Source organism: Pipistrellus hanaki (assembly GCF_964339955.1).
Source record: "Pipistrellus hanaki genome assembly, chromosome: 18".
Lineage (NCBI taxonomy): Eukaryota > Metazoa > Chordata > Mammalia > Chiroptera > Vespertilionidae > Pipistrellus > Pipistrellus hanaki.
In genome coordinates, this window is record NC_140520.1 from 19,115,998 (window position 1) to 19,140,955 (window position 24,958).

The 24,958-nt window shown below is 43.9% G+C and overlaps 1 protein-coding gene across 9 annotated transcripts in view; it reads right to left on the reverse strand.

The window, feature by feature from the left end:
* Positions 1 to 24,958, reverse strand: part of SEC16B (SEC16 homolog B, endoplasmic reticulum export factor) — a 230,130-nt gene that overhangs the window by 162,277 nt on the left and 42,895 nt on the right. For all 9 annotated transcript variants that reach the window (XM_084865215.1, XM_084865216.1, XM_084865211.1 and 6 more), the window contains 2 exons: positions 24,471 to 24,569; positions 22,109 to 23,576 (listed from right to left, as the gene is read on the reverse strand). In XM_084865215.1, coding sequence (XP_084721341.1) covers positions 23,508 to 23,576; positions 24,471 to 24,569 — 168 coding nt within the window. In that variant the 3' untranslated portion in view covers positions 22,109 to 23,507. The remainder of the gene's footprint in view (positions 1 to 22,108; positions 23,577 to 24,470; positions 24,570 to 24,958) is intronic.

Sequence of the window (24,958 nt, forward strand, 5' to 3'; positions counted from 1 at the left end):
TTATAATAAAAAATAACATTATAAATAAGAGTTTGAAAATGTTACCATGATTATTATAACAATAGTTACCAAGTATTGAGTGCTTATTACTTGTGAGAAACTGTGCTGTGCATTTTGCATATGATACTCACTGTAAGCCCATGAAATGGGTTTATCATTTGCATTTCACATGTAAGAACATTTAAGACTCGGAGATGTTAAGTCATTTGCCCAAATTTACAAAGCAATGAACCCCAGGTTTGAAACCTATGCTCCTGACCACTCCCCTCTGATCAGTGGAGACCCTTGTGTCCTTGGTGCTTTCTATATTTCCCAAATATAAAAATGAAGTTCTAGTTGTAGCATCAGGAAGATATTTTGTCATTAACTTTCTAAGGTAGTCCTCAAAAATTGATGTTAGCTATGTACAGGTGATTTATGAGAACATGCGTCTGAGCAGGAGACCCAGGAAAGATGAGACAGAATATGGAAAATGAGGAACTAGGGTGGAGAAGGAAGTCAGAGACAGAGGGGGAAGAGGAAAAGCAAATGAAATGAAGGAGAAGAGTTCTTCATGGAAGACATGTCGGCACGGAAAGGCAACTGGGAAGGACTTTCCAGGCCGGGAGGGGAGGGGGGTTGATTTGTGCAAAAAGCATGGAGAAAACCCAGAGGGTAAAGAAGGTGACAAGGAACAGCAGAGGCTTTGAGTGTCAAATTAAGAACTTTGGACTCTATTACATCTCCTTAACCAGTGCCACTTCTTAACCTCATGTGGATTTCATAACAAATGTTAAAACTGCTGTCAGCTGGCAAAAGAAAGAAGCAATTGTTGGCACCTACAAAGGCCAAAAAGAAATTTAAGGATAAAATTACTCAAGTGTCGTATTTATCATTAGAATCATCTTTTCCTTTGAAGTAATAAAAAGACGATTTTCACATTTTCAAAATGCTAATGATCATTCAACACATGTTATTGCAAGCACTCCAGTGTATGTGATCACAGGCCAGGTCTACTGGTATGTGTTGTTGTTTTCTCTTTTGTGCGCTGTCCTCAACATCTTGACACTAGGGACTGGAGCTTCTGGACAAACTTTCAGCCTCAGTATGTACCTGGAATATTAAGCAGGGAAACTGAGGCAGAAGCCCCGTTATGAACTAACTCAGTGGCATTTTAAAAGCCCTCTTGGTTATACAGGGCTCGGCCCCCTGCCAGAAAGAGTTAAGTACCTGGCATCTCTCCCGGGGCATTGTAGACACACACACACACACACTCACTGAGTGCACTGCCTGCCAGGCACTTGAGGAGCTCACAGTCTCATGAAGTTCCTCTATGGTCAGGGCTAACCCAGGGACCCACAGGGCAGAGCTTGTCGGTAGTGAGTGTCTGTGGGTCCTGTGCTGAGAGGCTGGTGGGAAGGGGCAGGTGAAGGGACCAGGGTGGGGTCCCACACAGACAAGAAGTGCATGGGCTTCACTAGCCCTCTACATCTGTGCAAGGAAGAAGCCGCCTCTTCTACACCGAGTGGTGGGAGATGAGATGGTGTCTGTTTTAGCTCTGATTTGTTTTGATTATTGTGCCAAGGGAACACATGGTCACTTTCCAGCCCAGGTAGGGCCTGCCCAGACTCTTCAGCTTCATCTCCAACCTTACTGCAGCCACCTTGGACAATTTTCAGTTCCTCACATTCTCTCCATGTGGGATCTTCTAGCAGTCTCTTCCTCTGATGGGCACATTCTTCTCCCCAAAGGCCCCTCTCCACCTTCACCTGGCTCGTTCACTCAGTGCTCGCTCACCTGTTGGCTTGAACACCACTTCCCAGGGAAAGCCTTCTCTCCAGACCAGGGTGAACAGCACCAGCTGCTTCCTTTTCATGTTTCTTACCACACTTGTAACTATTGGTTTGCTTTCTCCCACCCCTTTAAGACCATGAGCTTATATCTCTCTTGTTTTCCATGATATCGTTGGTGTCAAGAACAGGACAAGGTCCAGAATAGATGCTCAATAAATATTTGTCAAATGAGTGTACAAGACATTGAGTCACATCTCTCTGGAAGGTCAGGTTTCTAGAAATTTACATTAGTCCATTGTGAGCTTCTAGAGGCAGAAGCTCCTTTATGAACTAACTCAGTGGCATTTTGTAGACCCAGCCTGGTTCATCTTGTAGCTGTGGTGCCTTGCACTCGTTTGGGTAGTGCCTGGACTTTCAAAAGAGGGGACAGAGGAAGGGAGAGCGTGAGTAGGGCTTCCTCACACCAGGCCCTCCCCCTTTACTCATCCCTGGAAGCCCAACTCGAATTATATAGGACATCTTGCCTCCCCACATCAGCTTCCTCTTCTGCTGTAGGCTTCACCCCTTTCCTCTATGTTTCTCTCATGAGCTCCTATAAAGCAGAACTGTGTCTTCTTTCCTTTAGTCGTGGCTCTGAATTCTTTGCACAGTGTCCATATTCTATATGTATTGATTGAGAGCTGACAAGAGATTTTTATAAATATTTTTATAAACTCCTTCCCTGGACTAAAAAAAAAAAAAAAAAGGTAGATTTTCAGGTGGGTGGGAAAGCAGAGTGAACACCTTTCTGGAACCAGAAAGATAAAGTACAGGAGTCCCTCTCCCAGCCTCGGAGTCTATGAAAATAAGTGTCACATTGACACTGTCAAAATGAGAAAGTGCTCTTTGTGTCTTCCTTTAGATTAGGGGTGTCGAACTCAATCAGAGAAAGGGCCAAAATCTAAAATCCAGCCTAAATCGCGGGCCGAATGGTTTACTGAACAGTCATAAACTGACAATGTCATAAACTGACAGCGGAGTGCAGTGATGACAGCGAGGTGCGGGCCACATTGCAAGGCCTGGCGGGCTGGATTTGGCCCTCGGGCCTTGTGTTTGACACATGTGCTTTAGATAAAGCCTGGCTTTGTCAGCGATGCTCAGGTGTCAGAGGGCGCTGGAATCAGGGGTGGCATTCCTCACTGAGGACAGAATGGGCAGGCCTGTTGCTTCAAAATGGGCCTGGCTTCCACAGGATCCCTCCATAAGGTGCCGCTCCCACACGTCCTGGCACATTGCCCTGGCCCACAGATAATGCACAACAGCTTGCTTTCCTTTACACCGGCATTCCTCCTCGTAGGAGCTCTGCTAAGCTTCCCTACATCTGCCCTCAAGGTAGAGAAAGGAAAGGCCCCCTCAAAGGGACCCCTGGCGTGTCACTAACCCACTCACCTACATCTGTGTCACATGTAATTACTCATTCGATGCAGAATTACCTGTACCACTGCTCCAGACTGATGAGATGCCGCAAAGCCTTCAAATTGGGGATTACAAGGTGCAGCGTGTGATACCAAGGTCGGTCTGGAGGGTCCTAAAGCTCTGATTACTGCACAATCCCCTTCTTTTTAACATGAAAAACTTCATTTCTCCTGTTTCAAAAGGAAAAATATATAGAGTGTTTTGGAGGAGGCAAAGGAGTTTCTTGGTGGTGTTTTTAACTACATGAAAGCCTTTCTGATCAATACCTAAATCCTCAGAGCTGCATTAAAAGCGAACTCTCTCTCTCTCTCTCTCAGTAATCTTCCCATTGCGGTGTGTTGACCTTTGCCTCATGGGAATAAGAAACTACAACTTCTTTATGGCATTTTGCAGGGAAATAATGCAAGAGGCTGGAAAGATGCTGTTTTGACTCTATCTGTATTCCTACCCAGTTTAATCACCAGAGAGGCCCTGTGCAATCCTTTTATCACAACTCATTTTCATGAGGATATTTTAAAGATACTAGGAATTTGCATCTCACCATATTTGCAATGCCTTGAAAATTGGGGTCAGAGAAAGCTTCCTGGACTCTTAAGTACACATTCCCTATGCCTGTGATGTAGCCGTTAGCCACAGGGGCCAATCGAGCAGAGGAAACATGGCTGGCATGAACTGAGATGTGTTATGGGTGTAAAATACACACCAGATTTTAAAACCTAGAATTTTTAAAAAAGTAAGCTACCATATTGATGATGTTTAAATACTTGATTACATATTGAAATTAAATGTTTCGGATATGTTAGGTTACATCAGGGTTTCTCAATCTTGGCACTATTGGCATTTGGGGCCATGTAGTTTGGATAACTTTTTTCCCTGATTTCCAGTTCTGATCTCTGAGCCCTTTCCTCAGCTGCTCTTTCCAATCCCGGGTTCCCCTCTCAGCCCGTCATGTCCCACTCAGACCCTAAAATCCTCAAAGGTTTGCTGTTTCAGGCTCTGAGCCTTTCTTTCCACCCACACAAGCTCCCAACCTATTCTACTGTGATCACATCTTCCAGCTCTGCACCTCCTCCAGCCCTTTCTAAAGTTGGTGCCTTTCAGACTCTCCCCCCGATAGTTATACCTTGACATCATATGCAATTTATGGCCAAGTGCAGTCTCTGGTACCAGGCATCTCCATTCCCTCTAGGAAAGCCCAAGGCTCCTCTCCCATAACCTGCCCCACCCCCCAACCCCATGAGAGAAAAGAAATTTCAGTGTTGCCATTTTACACATTAAGTTCCCTTTGACTGAAAATAACAGAAAAATCCAACTCAGACTGTCCCAACAAAGAATGATGGGCAGCTCCACCATTAATGTGTCAACTCAATAACATTAAGGCCCCAGGTGCTGGTCCTCGTTTTTGTTTGATATTCTAAGAGTGTCCACTTCTTCCTTAGGGTTGTTCCCTTCCTGGTCCCAAAGAACCCGCAGCAGTCCCCGTTGCTCCATCCAGAGGCAAAAAAAAAGAGCCACCTCTTCCCTGTGTCTCTTTTGAAGAGTAAGAAAACCTTTCCCATAAGCTCTTAGGAGACATCACATCTCATTGGCCAGAATTGCATCATGTATCTAGATCTAACCAATAACTAACTGGCAAGGAGACTGGGACCACCCACCATGGTTGGCTGAGATAGCGGTTCTCAAAGTGTGGTTGTTAGACCAGCAGTATCAGCATCACCTAATGCAAATGCTCTGACCCTACCCAGACCTGTTAAACCAGAAATTGTAGGGGTAGAGCCCAGCAGTGTGACAAGCCCTGCAGGTGATCCTGATGCACACTGAAGTTTAGGAACCACTGACTTAGACCAATCAAGACTTGCTTCTGGGTTAAGGCCTGCCTCCCTTGAAACATGGTAACGATGAATGAGGATAGGGTGACACACCCAATCAGAGTTTTTTAACGAATGAGGAAGTAGTGACGGAAGATGTAAAATAGATAGCCAACATCATCTACCATAATCACTATGTCAATTTTTTTTTTCCTGTTTGACTGGAAAAGTTGCCATCCTATATTATAAGTTTGTATTACACATACCCCATAACCACTTTATGGCTAGACTAAAGAATGTTTTTGGATAGCCTTGGAAAAAGTTTGGCTATTTCTATACACTACCTAACAAAAACAACACTTTAGCAATGCAGTTTCATATTATCCTCAGGACAATTCAGTAAGGTAGTTTTTATTTTCATTTTACACGCGGGAAAACTGAAGCTCGGAAAGGGCAGAATAACCCAGCGAGCGAATTTCAGAGCCAGGTTTCACTTTGTAGATGTTCTGGCTCCAACTCTTTTATTCCAACTTGCTTGATGAGACCGAGCTGCCTCCCCAGTAAACATTGCTAGCAGACACCACTGTGACCCACGCATCCCCTGTCAGAACTCTGCAGGGGTGTGACCTCCTGCCATGTCTTTTGGGGAGAAACCCATGACTGTCTTTGTGACTTTTGTCCACGGGGTACGTTCTGACGCAAGACGTTGGAACTCCAGCTACAAGAAAAGCTGACAGCAAGAAGACATGGCAGAGATGTCCCCCTCACCGTTCACTGTGCAGCACGGAGATTTTGTATTGCTGCTGCCCAAGAAAATGAGCGTTTTCATAGCACCATGGATTTAATGAGTGACCTAAAGTTCAGCAAAAGAGATGCTATCCTGATCACATTGAAATTACCTAAGAAGGTATTCTTATCTAGAAAATCCAAGATTTGTCATTTTATTTTTGGGGAGCTAGAGATATGGGTCATTTTTAAATCTTAAATTAGAAAAGAACGCACAATATATATATATATATATATATATATATATATATATATATATAAATTCAGCAGCAGCGTTTCAGCTATCCAGGCTGTTATGTTCTTGAACCATCAAACCAGGAGTACAACCCCAAAGTTGAACCCCACATTGGGGAACCTGGGAAAACAGAACCCAACTAACAGGGCTGTCATGTTGCTCAGCCGCAGGAATATTTATTATTCCAGTGTCCTAGTACTTTATTCAGTCTATAGCCTTGCCAGAAATTTCCTTCAGGTCCAGGGACCACTTTTGACTAGAACAGGACCGCTGAGGTAAGAATCCTCTGAGCTCTATCACAGCCCAGACCGACCCCATTAGACCCTCTGAAGGGGCCAAACCCACAGTACAGAAAAAATACTTTGAGGTTTCCAGGAACAAAGGACTCTGAGAAGAATATGTCAGCAGATATAAATGGAAACCCTGAATAAAGGACAAAGTTGACATTTTCCTCATGTCCTTGTCCCTAGGATTCTGCTGGGGAAAAGGTCGTCTCCAGATTCTCTCCTCCTGGCCCTGCCATTAATGTTTCTTCCTCCCTGTGTGCCCTCAGTTTACCTAGTATGATGATCTCTGAGCTCTGACGTTCTATGAATCTGTGCGGAGCTCTCCAGCTCCCAATTCCAACATCCCTCTAACCTGGCTTGTCTTAGATGGAATGCACCTGCTCACTAGGATGCTGTCACCACGAACTTTCTTTTTGATCAAGAGAAATCCCAGCTCCAGCTCCATTGGGTCTTGGCACATCTGCTAAGTCCTGTCCCTGACGGAAGTCAGACAACTTCCTGCTGGAGCCCAGGCGGGGAAGAACAGGTCCCTACCTCAGCCCTGCAGGAGCTCTAGAGTTCAAAGCCCCAGGAAGGGCTCCTCCTAAGCTGGGTTCATAAATGCTTTATTATTGTTCTGCTGAGCAGTTACCCCCATGCCAGGCAAGTCAGAACAAGCTTTCTAAGCCTTGGTGATGGATGTTTGCAAGAAACCCAGGGGAGTTATTAATATTCATGTTCCCATCACACTTTTGCAAGTAATAGAAGCTTGTTTTCTGTAACACATCATTAGGCAAGGAAGACAAGTGACCTCCTAGACTTTTGAAGCACAAAGGTGGCCACCCAAGACCCAGAAGAGAATGCAGGGAGAGCAGACAAAGGGAGAGGCCGGAAGGTGTTAAACGTCCTCCTTTTGGAAACTCCCAGGAGACCCTGTCAGTGGATGCAGACCTGGACCCCTGCTGAGCGAACAGTCGTCGCATCTAGGGCTGTTCACAGTCTCTCTGCAGAGGACAGCAGGACTCAGTGCAGGTGTCCACGGTCACAGCTTTGAGAGCACAGAGTGGGGGATAGGGACATCTGAGCTGAGCCATACTGCCTGCATTAGAGCCCTCCAGGGGTCTTCAGACTCAGGGTTAAAATAGCAGGAAGGCATGAGGGTTGGAATGAGCCCAGGGAGGCCAGGTTCCCTGCAGCAGGAATTGGAGTGAGAGAGGGTGGAAGTGTCGGTCAATTGGTCAATCAGGATAGGAGCAGGAGAGCCAGCAATGAGCTCTCCAAGCTGCCCGCTCCTCCCACTCTGGGAGTGCCCAGTTAAAAAGCAAGCGGTTTTTTCCCCACCCCATTCACACCTCAGAACTTCTCACACTGCACCATGATTAGATGTGCGGCCTCTTTGTGCCTCATCTGCAAAATGAGCACAATAATAATAATACTTCATCTTTGTTTCCTCATCTACAAAATGAGCGTGAGAATAATACTTCACCTTTTTGTAGGAATTAGAAGAGTTGGTGTGCATAAACGTGCTTAAAACAGCACCTGGCACATAGTATGCTCCATTAAATGAGCTATCATAATTATTAGAATTATTTATGAGTCCATTTCCCTCAGCCGACTGGGTTCTGGAAGCAGAACCATGTCTCATTATGTTACCCCAAAGCCCAGCACAGTGCCACGCACAATTGAATTGCACAACAAACACCTAGTGGGTGAATGAATCAACGAATGAATGGTACCTTCTCTAATCCTGCAGTTGTAGGAAAAGCCTCACATCCTCAGGCTACACAGAGTCGTTTTTTCCTAATAGCATCAGGCCTTAATCCATTCAACAAGTAATTATTGATTCCCTGCCCCGGTCCGGGTGCTGTTCTGGGCACTGACAATACAGCAGAGAAGCAGAAAGAGCAAGACTCCCAGACCTCGTGGAACTAACCTTTATGGGGGAGATGGAGGAGACAAACACAAAGGCAACAGACAAATAAAATATGTGATGTTAGCTGCAGATTTGGCTGCAGAGAACATGTAAATGGCAAGAACATCAGGGGGCTGGGGAGCTCAATGTAACTCCAGTGAAGAGGGAAGACCTGCCAGAGAAGAGATCCTTGCATCAGCCGAGGTGAGGGAGCCAGCCAGGAGGATGGCACTTCCTGTTAGAGAGAATATCGCCCATCTCTTTCCCTGCAGGAAGCACCAGTTAAATAAACATATAGAAAATGCCTAGTGCTATACCTGGCTCATTGTAATAGCTTCACATGGTTATTCCTGTTATTCCAATTTCATTTCCTCACACTCCCCAACTTGCACCTTTCAAAAGGAAGAGAAAGTACTGGAGGAGGTGTTGGCTATGTTGCTACTTGGGGAGCTTGGGAGGAGAGGAGGAGGAAAGGTATGATTGACTTTTAATACACGTTTTCTGCACCAGACTGAGAGCAGCTTGCCAGTAGCAATCTCCAATGTAACTATGGGCAGCAGAGGACCTGCCACATAGTAGGTATTCAGTGTGGAGAATACCATGCAGTAACATACAGTGGGGGTGTGCTGTAATGTGCTTGATTTGATGAGCCCGGCCAGGCTTCTCAGCCCACATGAGCTGGTGACTCCCACGGAATGAGGCTCGACGGAACCCCAATATCTCAGGAGCTTCACTCCTGCTGCCTCACGTGTGACTCCTCAAATGCCACCTAGCGTTACGGGTGGTGTGTGAGTGGCAGACCACAAAGGGGGGTTCAGGTGATTTTACTACAGTTTGGCTTTGTTGGCATTTAAATAAATTGCCCCCTTCCTGTAATTTTGAACTTCAGCTCAGTGTTCTCAGAGAAGATATAAATTATTAAACAAACGAAAGCAACTCTGCCTTCAGATCAGACGGCAATTAGCATCACCTAGCACTGAGAAAAGTCCCTCCATGTGGTCCCCGTGTCAGCAGAAAGAGTTCAGGACTTGGCAGCGATGCTCCAGTTCTGGCTGGTGTTAATCTCAGATGTGCCTGGAATTCAGAAAGACTGATTAAAATGACTCGGCATCCTCCCCTCTGCAAGAGGAAAGAAAAGGGAATTTAAAAGAGAAGAGAAGAGAAAAGGTAGATCTTGGTATAGGAACAGAGGGCGTTTACATTAACTGTTCATCTTCTATGTACCAAATGTGGTACACCCATGTCTCATTTTAATTTTTACATCATGAAGTGGGTGCCACGTGAAAGATGAAACAGAGTGGGTCGGAGACTGGGATGCCCAAACACAGGCTTTATTGAAGAGAAGAGTACCACTGCTGGCTGCCTTCCAGAGGGGAGAGAGAGGCTGAGGGCCGGGTGCAGGCACCTTTTAAGGGGAGGGGAGAGAGGGGACGGGGCTTAGGGCACTCAGCACATGCTGATTGGTGGTTTCTTGTAGGGCCAATAATTAGGGACCTAGGAACTTAGGAATTTGGGGCTTAGGGTATTTGGCAGGTGCTGATTGTGGTTCAGTGCTCAGGAATGTCCAGCTGCAGGTGGAGTTTATGTCCATCAGTTGGAGGAAGGGAGGATCTATCACTACTGTCTGTGTTGCAGATGATGAAGCTGAAGTTTATAAGAGTTAAGTAACTCATTCACCCAAAGGCACACAGCATCTGGAGGGACTGGGAGAAGGCAGAGGACCAGAATGGGAAGCCACACCATATATCCCAGAGGGCTCCTGGCAGGGAGCTGCAGTGCTTTGGGAAGAGAATAGATGGGGACTACCCCCTTTGAATAAGTCTTCACCCATTTCAGTGACATCAGAATTATTTCCTCCCAGTGAGAAGAAAAGGATGTTTCTTTATAACAAGCTAAGCCAAAGTCACAGGGTCCCAGAGCACCGTTTCTCACCATTTTCTTCACTGTGGTCTTCCAATTTGGCATATATGTGTGTCTCCTATTTGATTTTAATCTATATTGTATCTGTAAATACAGAGCTAAATATATATAGCTTCCATCAGTGTTAGAACCAGGCCTTAGTAAATAGTTGTTAAATTCTTATGTAAAATCTATCATGAGAAATAAAAGATTATATCTGACCCAACTAAATAGGGTCCAAAAAAAGACACCTTTAAGCATTGATTTTTTTTTTCTAAATCCAAAAGTAAATCCCCCTCTTGGAATTCAGAAAGCGACAGGAGTTATTGACACTGGGATATGGGAAGAGGAAGGTTGAATTAATCAGGTATCAAAACAAAAATCTGTATTTACCTAAGAGTCCCTCTTCCCCTGCAAGATAGATGCCTCTTATGATGAAGAGTTTCACTTCTCAGGGATGATCTTCACAGAAATGAGGGGAAATGTGGTCTTAAAAGGTAAATGAAGAAGTTAAAAGGACACCATTAGAAAGGCATGGAGGGTTCCCAGGTCAGAGTTCCAACTGGTCAGACAAATATTAGCAGAAAGGAGAAAAGCAGACACTACCAAGACAAAGATGAAATTCTGAACCATGAAAGCCAGGAAGGTTGGGAAGAAAATACTGCCTCAGAGATTCCTAGTAAATAAAAAATAAAAAAGAAAGATTCCTAGTAAGATCCTTTTTACTCATATGAAGACACACACACACACGCACACACACACACACACACGCACACACTGATGAGAATGATCCTGGCCTTGGTAACCTTCCAACAACCATTGTTGCCAGTTGCTGTGCCCTTTGTCCCAAAACACCTGCTTGGTATAACACAAGTCAGAGAATCCAGCTGAGCAGCCCAGGACCATTGAATTTCACATTAACCAGATGATTTCTGAGCCCAAGGAAAGAGCCAGCTCAAACATTTCACTTGGGATCACGCCAGAAGGCAGCTGCCTATATAACAGCGCCATAACCAGCTCCACGAAGACTGTCCCTCTGGATGAGAAAGGTCATTTCTCCTGCCAGGAGAGGCATGGAGAAAGAGTCAGGCAAAAGAGACTGACAATGTGATAATGTCTACATCTTCCTTCTTTGGAAATTTCAAACCTTCTTAGAGCAAAGACCTCTGACGACATAGCTGCTCTCTGCCATTCCATAGCTAACCCATTTTTATAAAACAGCTAGCAATGAATCCAACAGCACTCGTGTAAGTATTTTATAAGTATTAACTCTAATCAATGCAAAAAAATATATATCATTACTCCCGCCCTACCGGTATGGTTGAGTGTTGATCTATAGAGCTTTAGAAAACACTATTTCCAAGCATGACATATAAAATCATCTTATTTTTTAAGAGCATCTGTTTTTTTTTAACTTTCTTTTTCTTTTTTTCCCCAATGGGAGGAGGAGAAAGAGAAAAGCTTCATGCCCTGAAGGAGAAATAATTACCTTCTGGACTTTATGACTACATTCTCACTGCTTATGCCATTTTGATCAAAGTCAGTCATGAATTAAGAACAAACTGTAGCCTTCTATTCAGTTTCTTTAAATAACCTTTCTGCCTCTCCTGTTTGAGAAAAAGAAAATTTTGGAACCAAAGACTGGTATTAACCATAATGATAATGTTTCGCTGGCATCATTAGGCAGTTAATGCACATGACGCTTCTCTCAGTGAGGCAGGTCAGCGTCGTTACTCCCTCTTAGCAACGGGGACCTGGATGCTGTAAGATCCAGCACTCACTCACACACTTGTCATCCATCAGTCAGTCATACAGCCAGGGCTGGAAACCAGGTCGATGGAATCTCAGATCTTTCCGACACGCAGAACCAGCATAGGCCAAACAGCCTCCAGAAAAGAGTGTGTTTACAAAAAAGGAAAAATGTTTATCAATTAATAACAGGATTCAAATAGAGTATTCCCATTCTTCAGGGAAGATAAGCCTCGTGAATAATAAACAGAGAACAGAAGACAGTGTAAAAACCAAAGGCGGTGCTGTGTAGGATTCAGAGAAAGCAGGCGTGTCTAGGCAGAGTTCTTTCCCCCGTGTTTTACACCAACCAGGATTCTCATAGCTCAGGGGTGCTCTGTATTCACACAGAGCACATACACACATTTTCACCATGAGGACTGGACAGCAACTCTTTCTGCAGAAGAGAATGCATGAGGCGTGTTTAAATCAGGCTTCTGCACTCCTCTGTTATAGTGACTGGCCTGGGTTTAAGAAATCTCCTATACCTTAGTGATGGCATTGCTGCAAGACTTATGTGACCCAGCCTGGATCCCTGCTCCAAAGAGACAAGACAGAGAGGTACTCATAGGACTTATCGTTGGCTGAAATGAGCTAATTATTTGAAGCAGCTCAGTGTCTCACTTCAGGCCAGCAGGTAATTTCAGTGAATTTTTTTTAAAGGGCTGAGTTAACGCAATAGTTTCAGACCTTGGGGTTTCACAGAAAGATCACACTTTCTACTATCCCCAAAATGTGGGGGACTAGAAACTGCTTTGTCAAGTAAAGGCATTTTTTAAAGTGTTATCATCTGCTACTACCATCAATTTATAAAAGAAAAGAGTGTTTTAATGTCAAATAAAGCAGAAGGTCCTAATCTCAGGGTTCTAACATAGTTCCTGTAGCTTTATGAAAACTCACTAGATTCTTCTTTCTTTTTAATTTTTATCTATTTATTGGTTTTTAGAGAGGGGAAAACATTGAATTGCTGTCCCACTTATTGATGCAATCACTGGTTGATTCTTGTATGTGCCCTTACCAGGAATCAAACCCACAACCTCGGCATATCAGGACGATGCTCCAACCAGCTGAGCTAGTGGCCAAGGCCTCACTGCGTTCTTATTTTTCTCACGCATTGCGACTGGTGAAAACTTGGCAATGAATATTCTAGCTCTAGCCGCATATCTGTGTTTGGAAATCTCTGGATTAAATGCTCAGTAGGGTTTCTGATGGCTCTTAATTTACAGATCTAATTTGCCATTTTACCATTTGTATACAATACAAGGGAAGCCATGCCACACACCTATTCTGTTCCTTGAAGCGACGGTGACAGGTAGACTGTGCTTGCAGAGGGTAGTGTCTGAGGGAACAAGCACTTTCACCCACCCATCTACCCATTCATTCATTCAACATTCATGGAGCACCTACTGAACACCAGGGACGATTTTAGGAAGTGAAGGAGCAAAGAAGGATCACCAAGCCCCACTGACACATAAATCAGGAAACAAGGAGACAAAGTTGCAACAAGACCTGCCAATAGCAGTGCCAGGGCCCATGCGAGAATGGTCAGAGATGACGGGGGTTGGGGGGCCGTAAGCACATGTTGCACCCACCACAACTTCCATCTCCCACCACACACCCTGGTAACGCTGCAGACAATATGGGAGAGCTTCATATAAGGCAGAAAATGATACATCCCACTGTTCTAATTCTGGAATTGCTATACCACCTCATTAATATGTGAAAATGTGTTTTAAAGCTGCTGATAAACAGCTGCACAGAGACAGAAATGCTGGCTCCCCTCACATCTGCAAGCTTTATTGGCCCTCAAACATGGCAAGGGAAACAAAGCTTTGCTTGCATGTATAAACCGGGTAATTTGCTGTAATACTCCACATTATTGGCAGACATTTTGCCAAATCATGTCTCCCCAACCACAGTTTAAGGACACTCCTGATTTACACAGCTCTGTAAACGGCCTCTCTCTTAGAAAGAACTGTCATGTCGGCCAGCAGAGTCGCTTTAACAATGCAATTTGTCAATAAAGCGGAAGATTGACTAGCTTCCATGCATTGCACAATTTCTAATCGCTGAATTTCTATTCCCTCGGAGAGCGTTTGATTAAGAATTAGATACAAGTTATATAGAAATCAATGCAAGCCCTAAATCCACTGAGGCTATGGGAAGTGCAATTTCAGGGGAAGGGGGGAGTTTTATCCTAATTCAGTACCCAAACAGCTTGTCTGAAACATTGGAAGAGCAGAATGTCATTCCTCCCAGGTACCGCTCCCCAAAGCCAGTGGCAAAAGCCCCAAAGTCCCTTACTGTGGGGTGGCTCTGCTCCCTATTTCTCTAGCTACACTTCCAACTGGAGGAAAAGGCCCCAGAGAAACTCAATTTCAACTTCCTCCTTTCTCACTTCCAGTCTCTCCCCTCTCTGGTGACAGATTGATGGCCTCCTGAGATGCCTCCTGCATGCACCCTGTGACAGGGGACAGCAACACTGAGCTCATGGAATTGATTTCCACGTGTCCCTATTAGCCCATGCTTGTGCAGACGATTTTCATCCCTGACCTCTGCTCAGCCTCCCCGCCCCACAGAGGAATTACGGCCTGTTGGGTACCCTCTCTGCTAGATAAATATTAAATTCTGTTCTGTTTGGTACCAGGTGGCAGCTGCTCCTTTCCTTCTGGGTTGGGGATTATATATTTGTGTGATTTTTATATTGTTATTTGTTTTCTTGGCAGATGGCTTACTTCTCATTATTGGGGTGGCATGGGGGAAGGAAGGGTATAACTCTCAGGGCATGTTCTGCTTGATAAAAAGCAGATAATTAAAAGGTAGTTTAAAAAAAAAAAAAGACACAGCAAAACTGTATAATTTTAACTAAAGACAAATGGCCTTGGATCCTACCATTAGCCACACAACATCCAAGCAGAGCTCAGAACAAGGTAACTTAGAGATGGGATTTTCTTTTGAAAAGCATTCAGATGATTCTCCTAGCTCACATGTCTCTTTTGGCCCAGCTCCCCTGGACCCCCTCCCCAGCCCAGCCCCTGGGAGAGTGGGCAAACAGACTGGGTCAGGGTGTCCCCACATCTAGAAAACACGAATGTTTCCTGGCAGCGAAGAGAGTAGAGGCCTTGGAATTGCAAATGCAGCATTAAGTGAAAGCCCTGAGTATAAAATTTGACCTAATTAAGACACTACCGGGGCAAAGCGTTCCAATAGCAATTACATCGGTTGTAAAGGGGTGAAGTACGTTTTAAAACCAAGAAATGCTTCTGCCAGAAATAAGCGCCCCTGAGGGTCAAAGGAAGAACTGTAAATGCAGGATATTACTTGCCTTGACTTCACGCGAGGCACCTGCCTTCCATCAGCAGCCAGGAGAGCTGCCCCGTGGGTATCTCTCCAAGAAGCACTGGGTTCTCCCCGCTGAAGGTCTCCATCATCTCTCCCGTGGACAGTTTCTCAAAAGCTGTGATGATCCTCTCATTTGTGTCCCTTGCCTGCCTCCCTGAGCCATTCATTCATTTACAGATTTTTATTTATTTTTAGCATTTACTATATCAAGACTTCTCTCCATTTCTAAAAGGTGCAGAGATGGCTCGAAGTCTAACAACAGGATGGCCCCTCATGGCAACCTCTAGGCCAGAACTAAATTGTGGACATTTTCTTGCAAACTATTTGAGGTTGTCATGATGGGAAATGATTCATTCGGGTCTATTTTGAATATTTGGCCCTTTGATTAGGGATAGGTGCTGTGCAAGGACCTGGAAATATAAAGATGAGTAAGTTATATCACCTGGCCCTGAGAAGTCTCAAGTCTAATGGCAAAAATAGATATATGCATAAACACATAAGATAATAAGTAAAGTCCCTCAGTGGCTGATGGGAAATAGGCCCAGAGATACACTGTCTGAGATAGCTCCATAAGACTGGGAATGAGATTCAGGGTTCTGCTTGGTTTGTGAAACAGGTAAAACTATTGTTGTTGTTTTTTTTCTTTTTGATGCTATGATCTGTTTCTTTATTTTTATTCTTAACACTATTGCAGATGGGGACATCCCCTCCACCCAGTCCCCATCTCCCTTCCCTCTGGCCATCACCACATTGTTGTCTGTGTCCATAGGCTATGCATATATGTTCTTTAACTAATCTACTCTCCTCCTTCATCAAGTCCCCCCTCTCTTCAGTCCTCTGAAAGCTGTCACAGTTTCATGTATCCATGCCTCTGTTTCTGTTTTGCTCATCAGTTTATTTTGTTCCTTAGATTCCACAAACTAGTATACTAGTAAAGTGAGATCATTTGGTATTTATCTTCCCTGATTGGCTTATTTCACTTAGCATAATATTTTCCAAGTCCATCCATGCTGTTGGACCTTCTTTTTTATGGCTGCCTAGTATTCCATTGTATATATGTACCACAGCTTTTTTATCCACTCACCTTGCTAGAACCTCCAAATGAGCTCTCAAGGTACAACCACTTTAAGTAAGCAAGAGATGATAATCTAGGCTCTGGGGCCCAACTTCATAGGTTCAGATTCCTGCTCCTCTACTTACTGTGTGATTTCCGGGAAGTTACTTAAACTTTCTGGGCCTCCATTTCCTCAGCTGTGAAGTAAGGCTAGTAGGGCCACCTCTTGCAGTTGTTTTAAGGGTTAGAGTAGACAACATGTGAAGAACGATGCTTTCTCAGCTCCATTGTTAGCTGTGAAATGTTGGTCAAGTTATTTGAATTCTCCACCTAAACCCTTCATTGTATATTAAGAGAACTGAATAAAAAAAAACACATTTAAGCTCTTGTAACAATGCCTAGCACAAAAATCTTTTATTGTTATTGATATTTTTATCACTATAAACACACCTTCAATGTAATAATGAGAAAGCTTTACATTTTATATTATGTTCTCACATTCACATACCCAAAGGCCATCAGCTTGGTAATCAGAACTTTAATTAAAGGGAGTTAGGAAAATTGATTAACCTCTCCAGATCATGGTATTTTCATTGATAAAGTTCCCTCTTCCAGAACCTTCCCAGTCATCTCCTTCCGTGGGAGGCAGAATCAGGGGCCTCAGCCACACACCAGCAGTGCCTAGAACAATAGTCATCCTGGAACATATGGGCCACTTGTCTCCCAACTCAACTGTGAGCTCTAGGAGAACTTGAATTGGCTTTCACCTATCCATCCCATGTGAGATCCTAAATCTGTTTGTTGAATGAGTGACTCCAAATTTTTAACTGAGAAGTTTTTGGGATGCTGATAAATTCAATTAACTTACATAAAGTCGCCGGTTTAGCTAGTGGGAAAATGTAAGCCTAGAACTGAAAGTCTTATTTTTACTATAGTGTCTTCCCTGAGACTACAAAGTCAGCGTCTACAAAGTGATAAATGGGAGTGATTGTTTTCTTTGCAAATAATTCATTATTTTAGGGGCTTAATATCAATTAACTTTCAAATGCAAGCTACTCCAGCGCATTTAAAAACTAATTTAATTTAGCAAATGTCAATGTATCTGCAACTTGTCGGTAATATACCTGTTCACAAAGCTAGTGCGGGTACATCCTGACTCAAGATATTAACTGATGTGCATTATTGGGGTGACAAATGGTTTGTTGTCATTGCCTGCAAAGCAAAGAAGCTGAAAAATTGCCTAGAGAAGTCATGAGCATGAGACTTCTTACTTCATATTTCAAATACCCAAAGACATAGAACTGAAATCTTGAAACACAAAACTCAAATTCTTTCCCTCCATCCAGGATGACGAGGTCTCCTCCTGACTGCACATCATGATTATAGAACACAAGAACAGTGGAAAAGAAACAGTGATTATCTTTTATATTCCAAAATGGGCTCTTAGAACTCAGAGATAAGTTTTAAAAGTCAATGCCTTTCATTTCCAAAAGCCAGGGAGCATTAAAAATTAGCTAAAATCTTCTAGCCAAAAGTTTGGAGTTATTGAAATAAGCTCTGTTATATCCTATTCTGCCTGTTCTGGTGAGTGGGACTCCATGGGACTCCATGGGTATCTTCCAAGCCACTTGGAAGACGCTTAATGGAGAAGCTTCTTCACAACAGCAATTGTGAAGAAGAGGAGATAAAAGGCTGGGGTGGAGCTTAGGTGAAATGAGATACATTGAGGGAAGATCCTCATGGGATGGCGTCCATGTATGTACACACACACTAAATCACACACAATCTCCAACTTGGACCCTTCTCTTTAGAGACTTCCATTGCAATGCTCAGTCTTTTCCTGCCCCAGAATTCTGCAAAAGGCAAAAAGAAGCAAGAAGAGATTCTGTCCTAGCAGTTTGGTGAGTCTAAATCACATGATCTCCCTTTCAGATGTCATTGCCCCCTTGGTATTGATAATCACAGTGCACGATCACCCTTGTTCCTTCAGACTTCACACATTACCCACTGATTCTTTATGCCACTTCAAATTCTGGCATAAAGATTTGCTCTGCTACGCACTAGCAATGAACTTAACTTTGATCTTAACTATAAGAGGTGGTACAATTTGACCGTATTACCTATCAGCCCCCAAATTATATGTACATTATTAAGGAATGGCAAGGCACTAAGTTCTCTGAAGGTAGCTTTAAGTATGACAGTTATATTAGGCAGTAATTTTTGTGTATATAAGTCTGTCTTCCTCACTAGACTCTGAGTATTTTAAGTGGCAAGATCATCTTGTGGGGAAAGCAGTGCAATGCCTGACACATTATTCAATTAGTAATTGATGAATAACTGAACAAATAAATGTACATATGTCCGGGACAATGTGGCTAAAAGCCCAGATTCAGAGGTCAGACTATCTGGATTCCCATCCCAGTTCCTTACTAGCTGTGTGACCTTAGACAAATTTCTTAATCTCTCTCTCTCTCTCTCTCTCTCTCTCTCTCTCTCTCTCTCTCTCTCTCTCTGTCTGTCTCTTTCCGGTTTTCAGGTTCCTGATCTATAACATGTTGCAGTAACATAGTCTTCACAGAATGCATACCACAGTGCCTGACACAAAACAAATACTCGAGAAATAGTGTGGCCAGTGTGGCTCAGTTGTTGAGTGTCAACCCAAGAACCAAGAGTTCACCAGTTCGATTCCCAGTCAGAGCACATACCCAATTGCAGGCTTGATCCCCAATAGGGGACATGCAGGACGCAGCCAATGAATGATTCTTTCTCACCATTGATGTTTCTCCCCCTATTTCTCCCTCTTCCTTCCTCTCTGAAATCAATAAAAATATAGTTTTAAAAATACTCAAGAAATATTAGTTATTGAAACTCAAAGTGTATCTTAACAAACTCATAGCTACCAAAAGATTCCAAGCATGTAGCTGATTTGATCCCCAACTCTAGTCAAGAAAAAATAAAAATTTAGTAAAACTTCATTTCAGAAGCTGAGACATGATTTGATCCTTGCAGAATGTGAAAGACTTCCAGGGACAGGTGGTGGTGAGCAGCTGTTTTCCATCTCCGCTGAGGACCAGTTGAGAGTCTTAAAGAGCCACATGAGTGATTTGGGTAGAAAGTATTAGGAATAGCTAGCTTCCTAATGTTCAAGGGTGTGAAACTCTAGGCTGAAGCATCAAGGGAGGCCATGGAATCCCTCTCTCTCGAGATTCTGTAAAAATTAGATATTTAATCGGCTCTCTCTAAGATGATTCAAGACCCAGAAAGCATCTCACATTAAAATATCAAGCAGCTTGCCCAAGTCAGTCAAGCTTGAGTTGCATTGCTGTTGACCTAGTTTCAGCCTAGTACTGTTATTACCTAGAGATAGATCCCAAAAGAAAGAAAATGTGGGAAGCAGATTCCCCTACTTAGTGAGACTGTAATGAAACATTTAATATGCTCTCAGTCCTCATTCAAAGTAGCGGTTCAGTCTCATTAAGAAACCATTTCTGAAGGACCTGAATGAATGGTGCCTGGTATAATTACTTCATGGGAGTGGGCCGCCTGGGGCCATGTTTAGAGGCAGCCTCAGGTAAGTACCCAACACCCTATTGCGGGCAAATCATGATACGCGCAACTGCCAGATTCGGATGGCAAACAGAAGAGGGGAAAGGGCACTTCCCTTCTGCTCTCTGTGGATAAAGTGTCCCAGAAACTCCTGTGAGTGAGACCCAAATTACCACCTATTAGTCCTTTTGAGCAGAGGAGTGTCTTGCATATTTCCTCTTGGGAAGAAAAATATTCTGATTTTAGTGAAGAGGTGGATGCAGTCTCTTGCTCTCCCTCTTGGCTGCTCAGAGGAAGAGACCAAAGAGAAAGAAGGCTTCTAGGGAAGAAAAGAAAGCTAGCAGAGACTTTGATGCTGAGCAACCTGAGGCTCGAGTGAAGGCTCAAAGGGAATCTGTACAGTATAGGTAACTGGGAATCTCGGCTGGTTTGCAGTGTTATAGACACAGAAGGGGATTAGACAGAAGGCTGGAATGGTTATATGTGATAAAGACACTTAAATGGAATTTAACGGTTTGTTCTCTTCCAAAATTACTGAACATTAAGTTGAAATGTTTTCGTATAAATATTAAATTACACGTATATGGCAGGGTTGCAAATGTGCACGTAACCACTCAGTGTTTGTGTTATTGTTTTTAAAGAAAAATGTTGCTTTTTCATTTCCTAAAGCTATTCTTCCTCTAGGAAGGGCACCTCAGTGAGAAGTATGGGGGATAAAAACAAACTTGTAATTAATAATATGTCCCTTCCCCCGTTAAACAGTGCCTTTTGGTAATTCCTTTTTTTCTTTAAAGAGGTCTATTCTCTTTCCTCAAAATGTCTCATGCTGATGGGCAGATACAGTGGATACAGTAGCCCCATGCATTTTGGGTGACTGGTTTGGCCCTGCCCTGGCTTGGTGTCTGCTGAGGCACAACTGGTCCCTGTGGCCTTTTGGGGCACTGTGCAATCCTTCCTAAGGAGTCCACATATACCAGACTGCAGGGAGTTGAGGACTTGCCTCACACCATGGTCATCCCGGTCATCCCCAAGGCCAAGCTGTTATGGCTCCCAAGCTCTCTTGGACAAAGCCATTGCAGCCTCTCCCAAGCTCTGGACCAGGAAAGGCACTGTGAGTGCCCCAGTCTCGGGCTCCCTGTTCCTAGCAGCATATTTTTATCACCACCTGCTCTACTCCCCACGCTTCCATCTTGCAAAGGGAGGAAATATTTTTCTCTTACAGCTGCACTTCCTTTGTTTTAGCGCAAATGCTTTGAACCAGCTGAAGCTATAAAATGATCATGACCTTTAGCAACCTCACCAGCATCACCACCACTAAGAAAAGCTAATAAACAACCAAAACCTCTGAGTGACCCCTTTCATCAGACCCTTACTGGACCCAACAGAGGGTTCTCTCCCGACCAATTATCGACAGGACTTGTTTTAAACAATCATGTGCAGATGAACAGGTGCATCCTGACTTCGCTGGGATATAACCCTGCAATCCTGAATCTGCATACATGCCCTGATCTCCTCCCTTGCTTATATAGACCCCTGATTTTCCCCTCCAGCAAGTGTGTGCCCTCTGCCTGGGAAGTAGCTAAGGTCAGTGCTGGCTTTGCGCACACTGTAGTCACTGGCTTTCCATGCAGAATCCCAGCAGGAGGAGGAAGTGAGGGCACGGGCATTTGCCATCTCTGCCTTCTTCTTCGGTCCTCAGTCTCCTCCTCTAATGGGCTTCTTTCTATGGGGCAGGATGTCCCCCACATCTTTGGTCCCAGGGGCTCTAAGCCGCATGACCTACCATTGGTGGCAGATGGGCTGCAGGAAGAGAAACTGGCTTAGTAATAAGGGTACATATTGAGTACTTTTAAGTTATCATTCCCACTCTATACCTATATCAAGAATGAAAAATCCACAGTGTAATCTGTTAGGCAACAAGATAGTCAAGATTTTACTTATAGATTATATACTGATAATTTAAAAAAAGAAGGAGGAGGAGGAGAGAAGACACATAGTGCTCAGCATGTCCCATGTACTTTTCTACAAGATCAACTCATTTATTGTTGCAATGCCCCTATGCGGTAGGTAGTATTGTAATTATTATCCTCATGTTATAGATGAGAAGCACAGGACAGTCAAGTAAGCTTGACTAATGTCACTAGGTAAACTGGGCATGAGCCAGGATTCAAGTCTGAGCAGTGTTACTCCTGTAGAACTCACCCACTACTACCACAATACCACCACTGGGTGTCAGCATACCAACCTGAAGGAGGAGCAGTCTCTTATGGAAGAAAGGGGAATGGCATTCAGAGGGCCTTCTAGATGCAAAACACTTGTGCATGCATTTCCTAATTTAATCTGAGAGATGAATAAATTTTTTAGGAAACAAAATGCGTAGTTAATGGAGTGATTGGTTGCATCAGAGAAGCTTTTGTTCATATTTTCGTAACTGGAAAAAAAAAAAAAAACACATAAAAAACAGTGGAGTAGACTTGGAAGTTAAGAGGATCAGTCCTTAGGTTCTTCATTAACAAAGGGCTCCTTCCAGAACTACACACCCTGTCACACAACGAAACCATTGTTAGAGAAGATTTCAGGGAAGAGACCACTCAGAGACCACTCAATGTGCCACAGATAAGTATTTGCTATAAAATTACCTGGTTTAATGGTTGCCAACTTTATAATTGTAGTACATTAGAGTACCAAACCTGTATGTACAATTACACATACAAAAAATACTCTTGTTGATGAGCAATTTTTAACAATCTGACAAACACTGGGAGTCGTTTCTATTTGAGGTTTGAAAGGGGTGGGGAAATGGGAATTTCTAGGCTGTCTTCCTCTTCCCTCTAGCTCCAGTGTCCAAACATCGATTTGCAAAGGCCTGAAGCAGGGAGGGAGGGATTAACAATATCGCACATTCATTGCTCCTGTCAGGGAAGGGGTGAAGTTTTAGAAAATGTTTTCCATCATTTATTAGACTAATGTTCCATCCATCTGCATCGATAGGTTAGGTAGTTACCATGACAATATGATGCCTACAGCAATCTAACTTGATAGCCAGATGCCAGAATATGAAAAAATAGGACCAGCTAAGAAAGTGAGAGAAATATAATTAATCTGAACCACATAAAAAAAATGTGCACAAAACAAGAACCAACAGAGAAACTGCTGAAATGCCACTGAAAAGGGAATTATGATAAGAATAATTAAGTTTTAGTATAAAAGCTTTTGCTAAGTAGAGTCATGAACTGGTCTATAATTGAGGAATGAGTCAAATTAGTCCAGGATGTTGCTTTGAGTGCCCCCTCCCCCTGACCCCCAATACTTTCCTGCTGCAGAGCCCAGTGGTGTCCTCCGTCGATCCCTTAGGCCCTGAGAATCTGAAGCCACCATCCTTGGTGCTGCCCCCGTGGCATCCTGCTCATCTCCAATCTGCTCTTATGCCCAGCTTTCCCATGTGATGAAGTCATTCCCATCTTGTGAAGCAGATCTTAAGAGACTGGACTGAGCTGTGTCCTGTCCCTTTGCCTTCTCCATGCCCAGTGGAGGCAATAGGCTAGCACAGCCCTGCTGGGGGCCTCAATCCAGCAGAGGGGCTGGGAGATTAAGAAGGGAAAACAACATAAATGTGCTCCAGGGAGACGGGCCTGGGTTGGTCATCATGGCTGGGTTGGATAGCGACGCTGAGCTAGACGGTTTGGCCGGTTCAGGCTAGCAGCCGTGGGGAGCTGGAAGAGAACCAACATCACACTGCCTTAGAGCCCCGAGCATGATTCCTACCGGGGCTGACTGGCTGGACTGAGCTAGGGCATCCTGAGAGTCTAGAACACTCCAGCTGTGTTTGGCTTCCTAGTGTGATGTTCTATGTACGTATTCATTTCCACCAACACCTTAGGCTCTTGACTTAGGCAAAGTGCCTTGGCCACTTAGGCTCAGTGGATAAAGCATTAACCTACAGATTAAAGGGTGTCAGGTTTGATTCTGGTCAAGGGCATGTACCTGGGTTGCAAGTTTGATCCTTGCCCTAGTCTGGGCACGTGTGGGAGGCAAGCAATTGATGTGTTTCTCTCACACCCATGTTTCTCTCTCTCTTTCTCTCCCTCTCCCTTCCATTCTCTCTAGAAATGAATGGAAAATAATATATCCTCATTTAAATAAATAAATAAATAAATAAGGCAAAAGAAATTCGATTTTACAAAGCAGAGAGGCCAAGTGACACATAAGAGCCATCAGTGTGCCCAAGGTCACTGAGGAGCAGCGAGTGTAGCTTCGCTCGAGGTTTGCAATGATCCACTCACACCAGGACAGAGCGAGGGTGCAGGCACACTGCTGATAGCAACACCAGTTGTGTCCCTGGAGTCTCAAGAGTTATGAAATGTCTGGAGCAGTATTGATAATTGCAACACTGACTGACAGGTCCTTCTGTGTGCCAGGTCCTTCGCATACTGAATCTTCACAACTACACAGTGAGGTACCTACTACTAAGCCCATTTTACAGATGCAAAAACTGAGACTTGGAAAGGTTAAGTCGTTGCTCAAGAACTCATGCACAGCACATGGTAAATTAGGATTATAAACCCAGATCTTCTTAATCCAAAACCTGTCCCTAGGGGCTTCCTTACCTGGGGGACCTGAGATGGGTTGTAGAGAGGAACAGCACCTTTCAAAGGGGTTGGGGGAAGCAGGGCACCAGGGTTGAAGTAGGGCTCAGAGGAAATACCCTGTAACAGAAAATAATCGAAAATCCTATCAGTCACCACCTCCCAGATTCAACTTTGGTCAAGAGATGCAGATGGGGCCTGCCCAGTGTGGCTCAGTGGTTGAGCATCCACCTATGAACCAGGTGGTCACGACTGGATTCCCAGTAGGGGCACATGCCCTGGTTTCGGGCTCAACCCCCAGTGGGGGACATGAGGGAGGTAGCTAATTAATCATTCTCTCTCATCATTGATGTTACTCTCTCTCTCACTCTCCCTTCCTCTCTGAAATCAATTTTAGAAAAAAATTTAAAGAGATACAGATGGGAAGGGCTTCTCAATAAAACTCAGTGAATATTGAGCAAAAAAATATGGTTCAAGTGGACACAGCCACCCCCTGGGTCTAGGTGGGA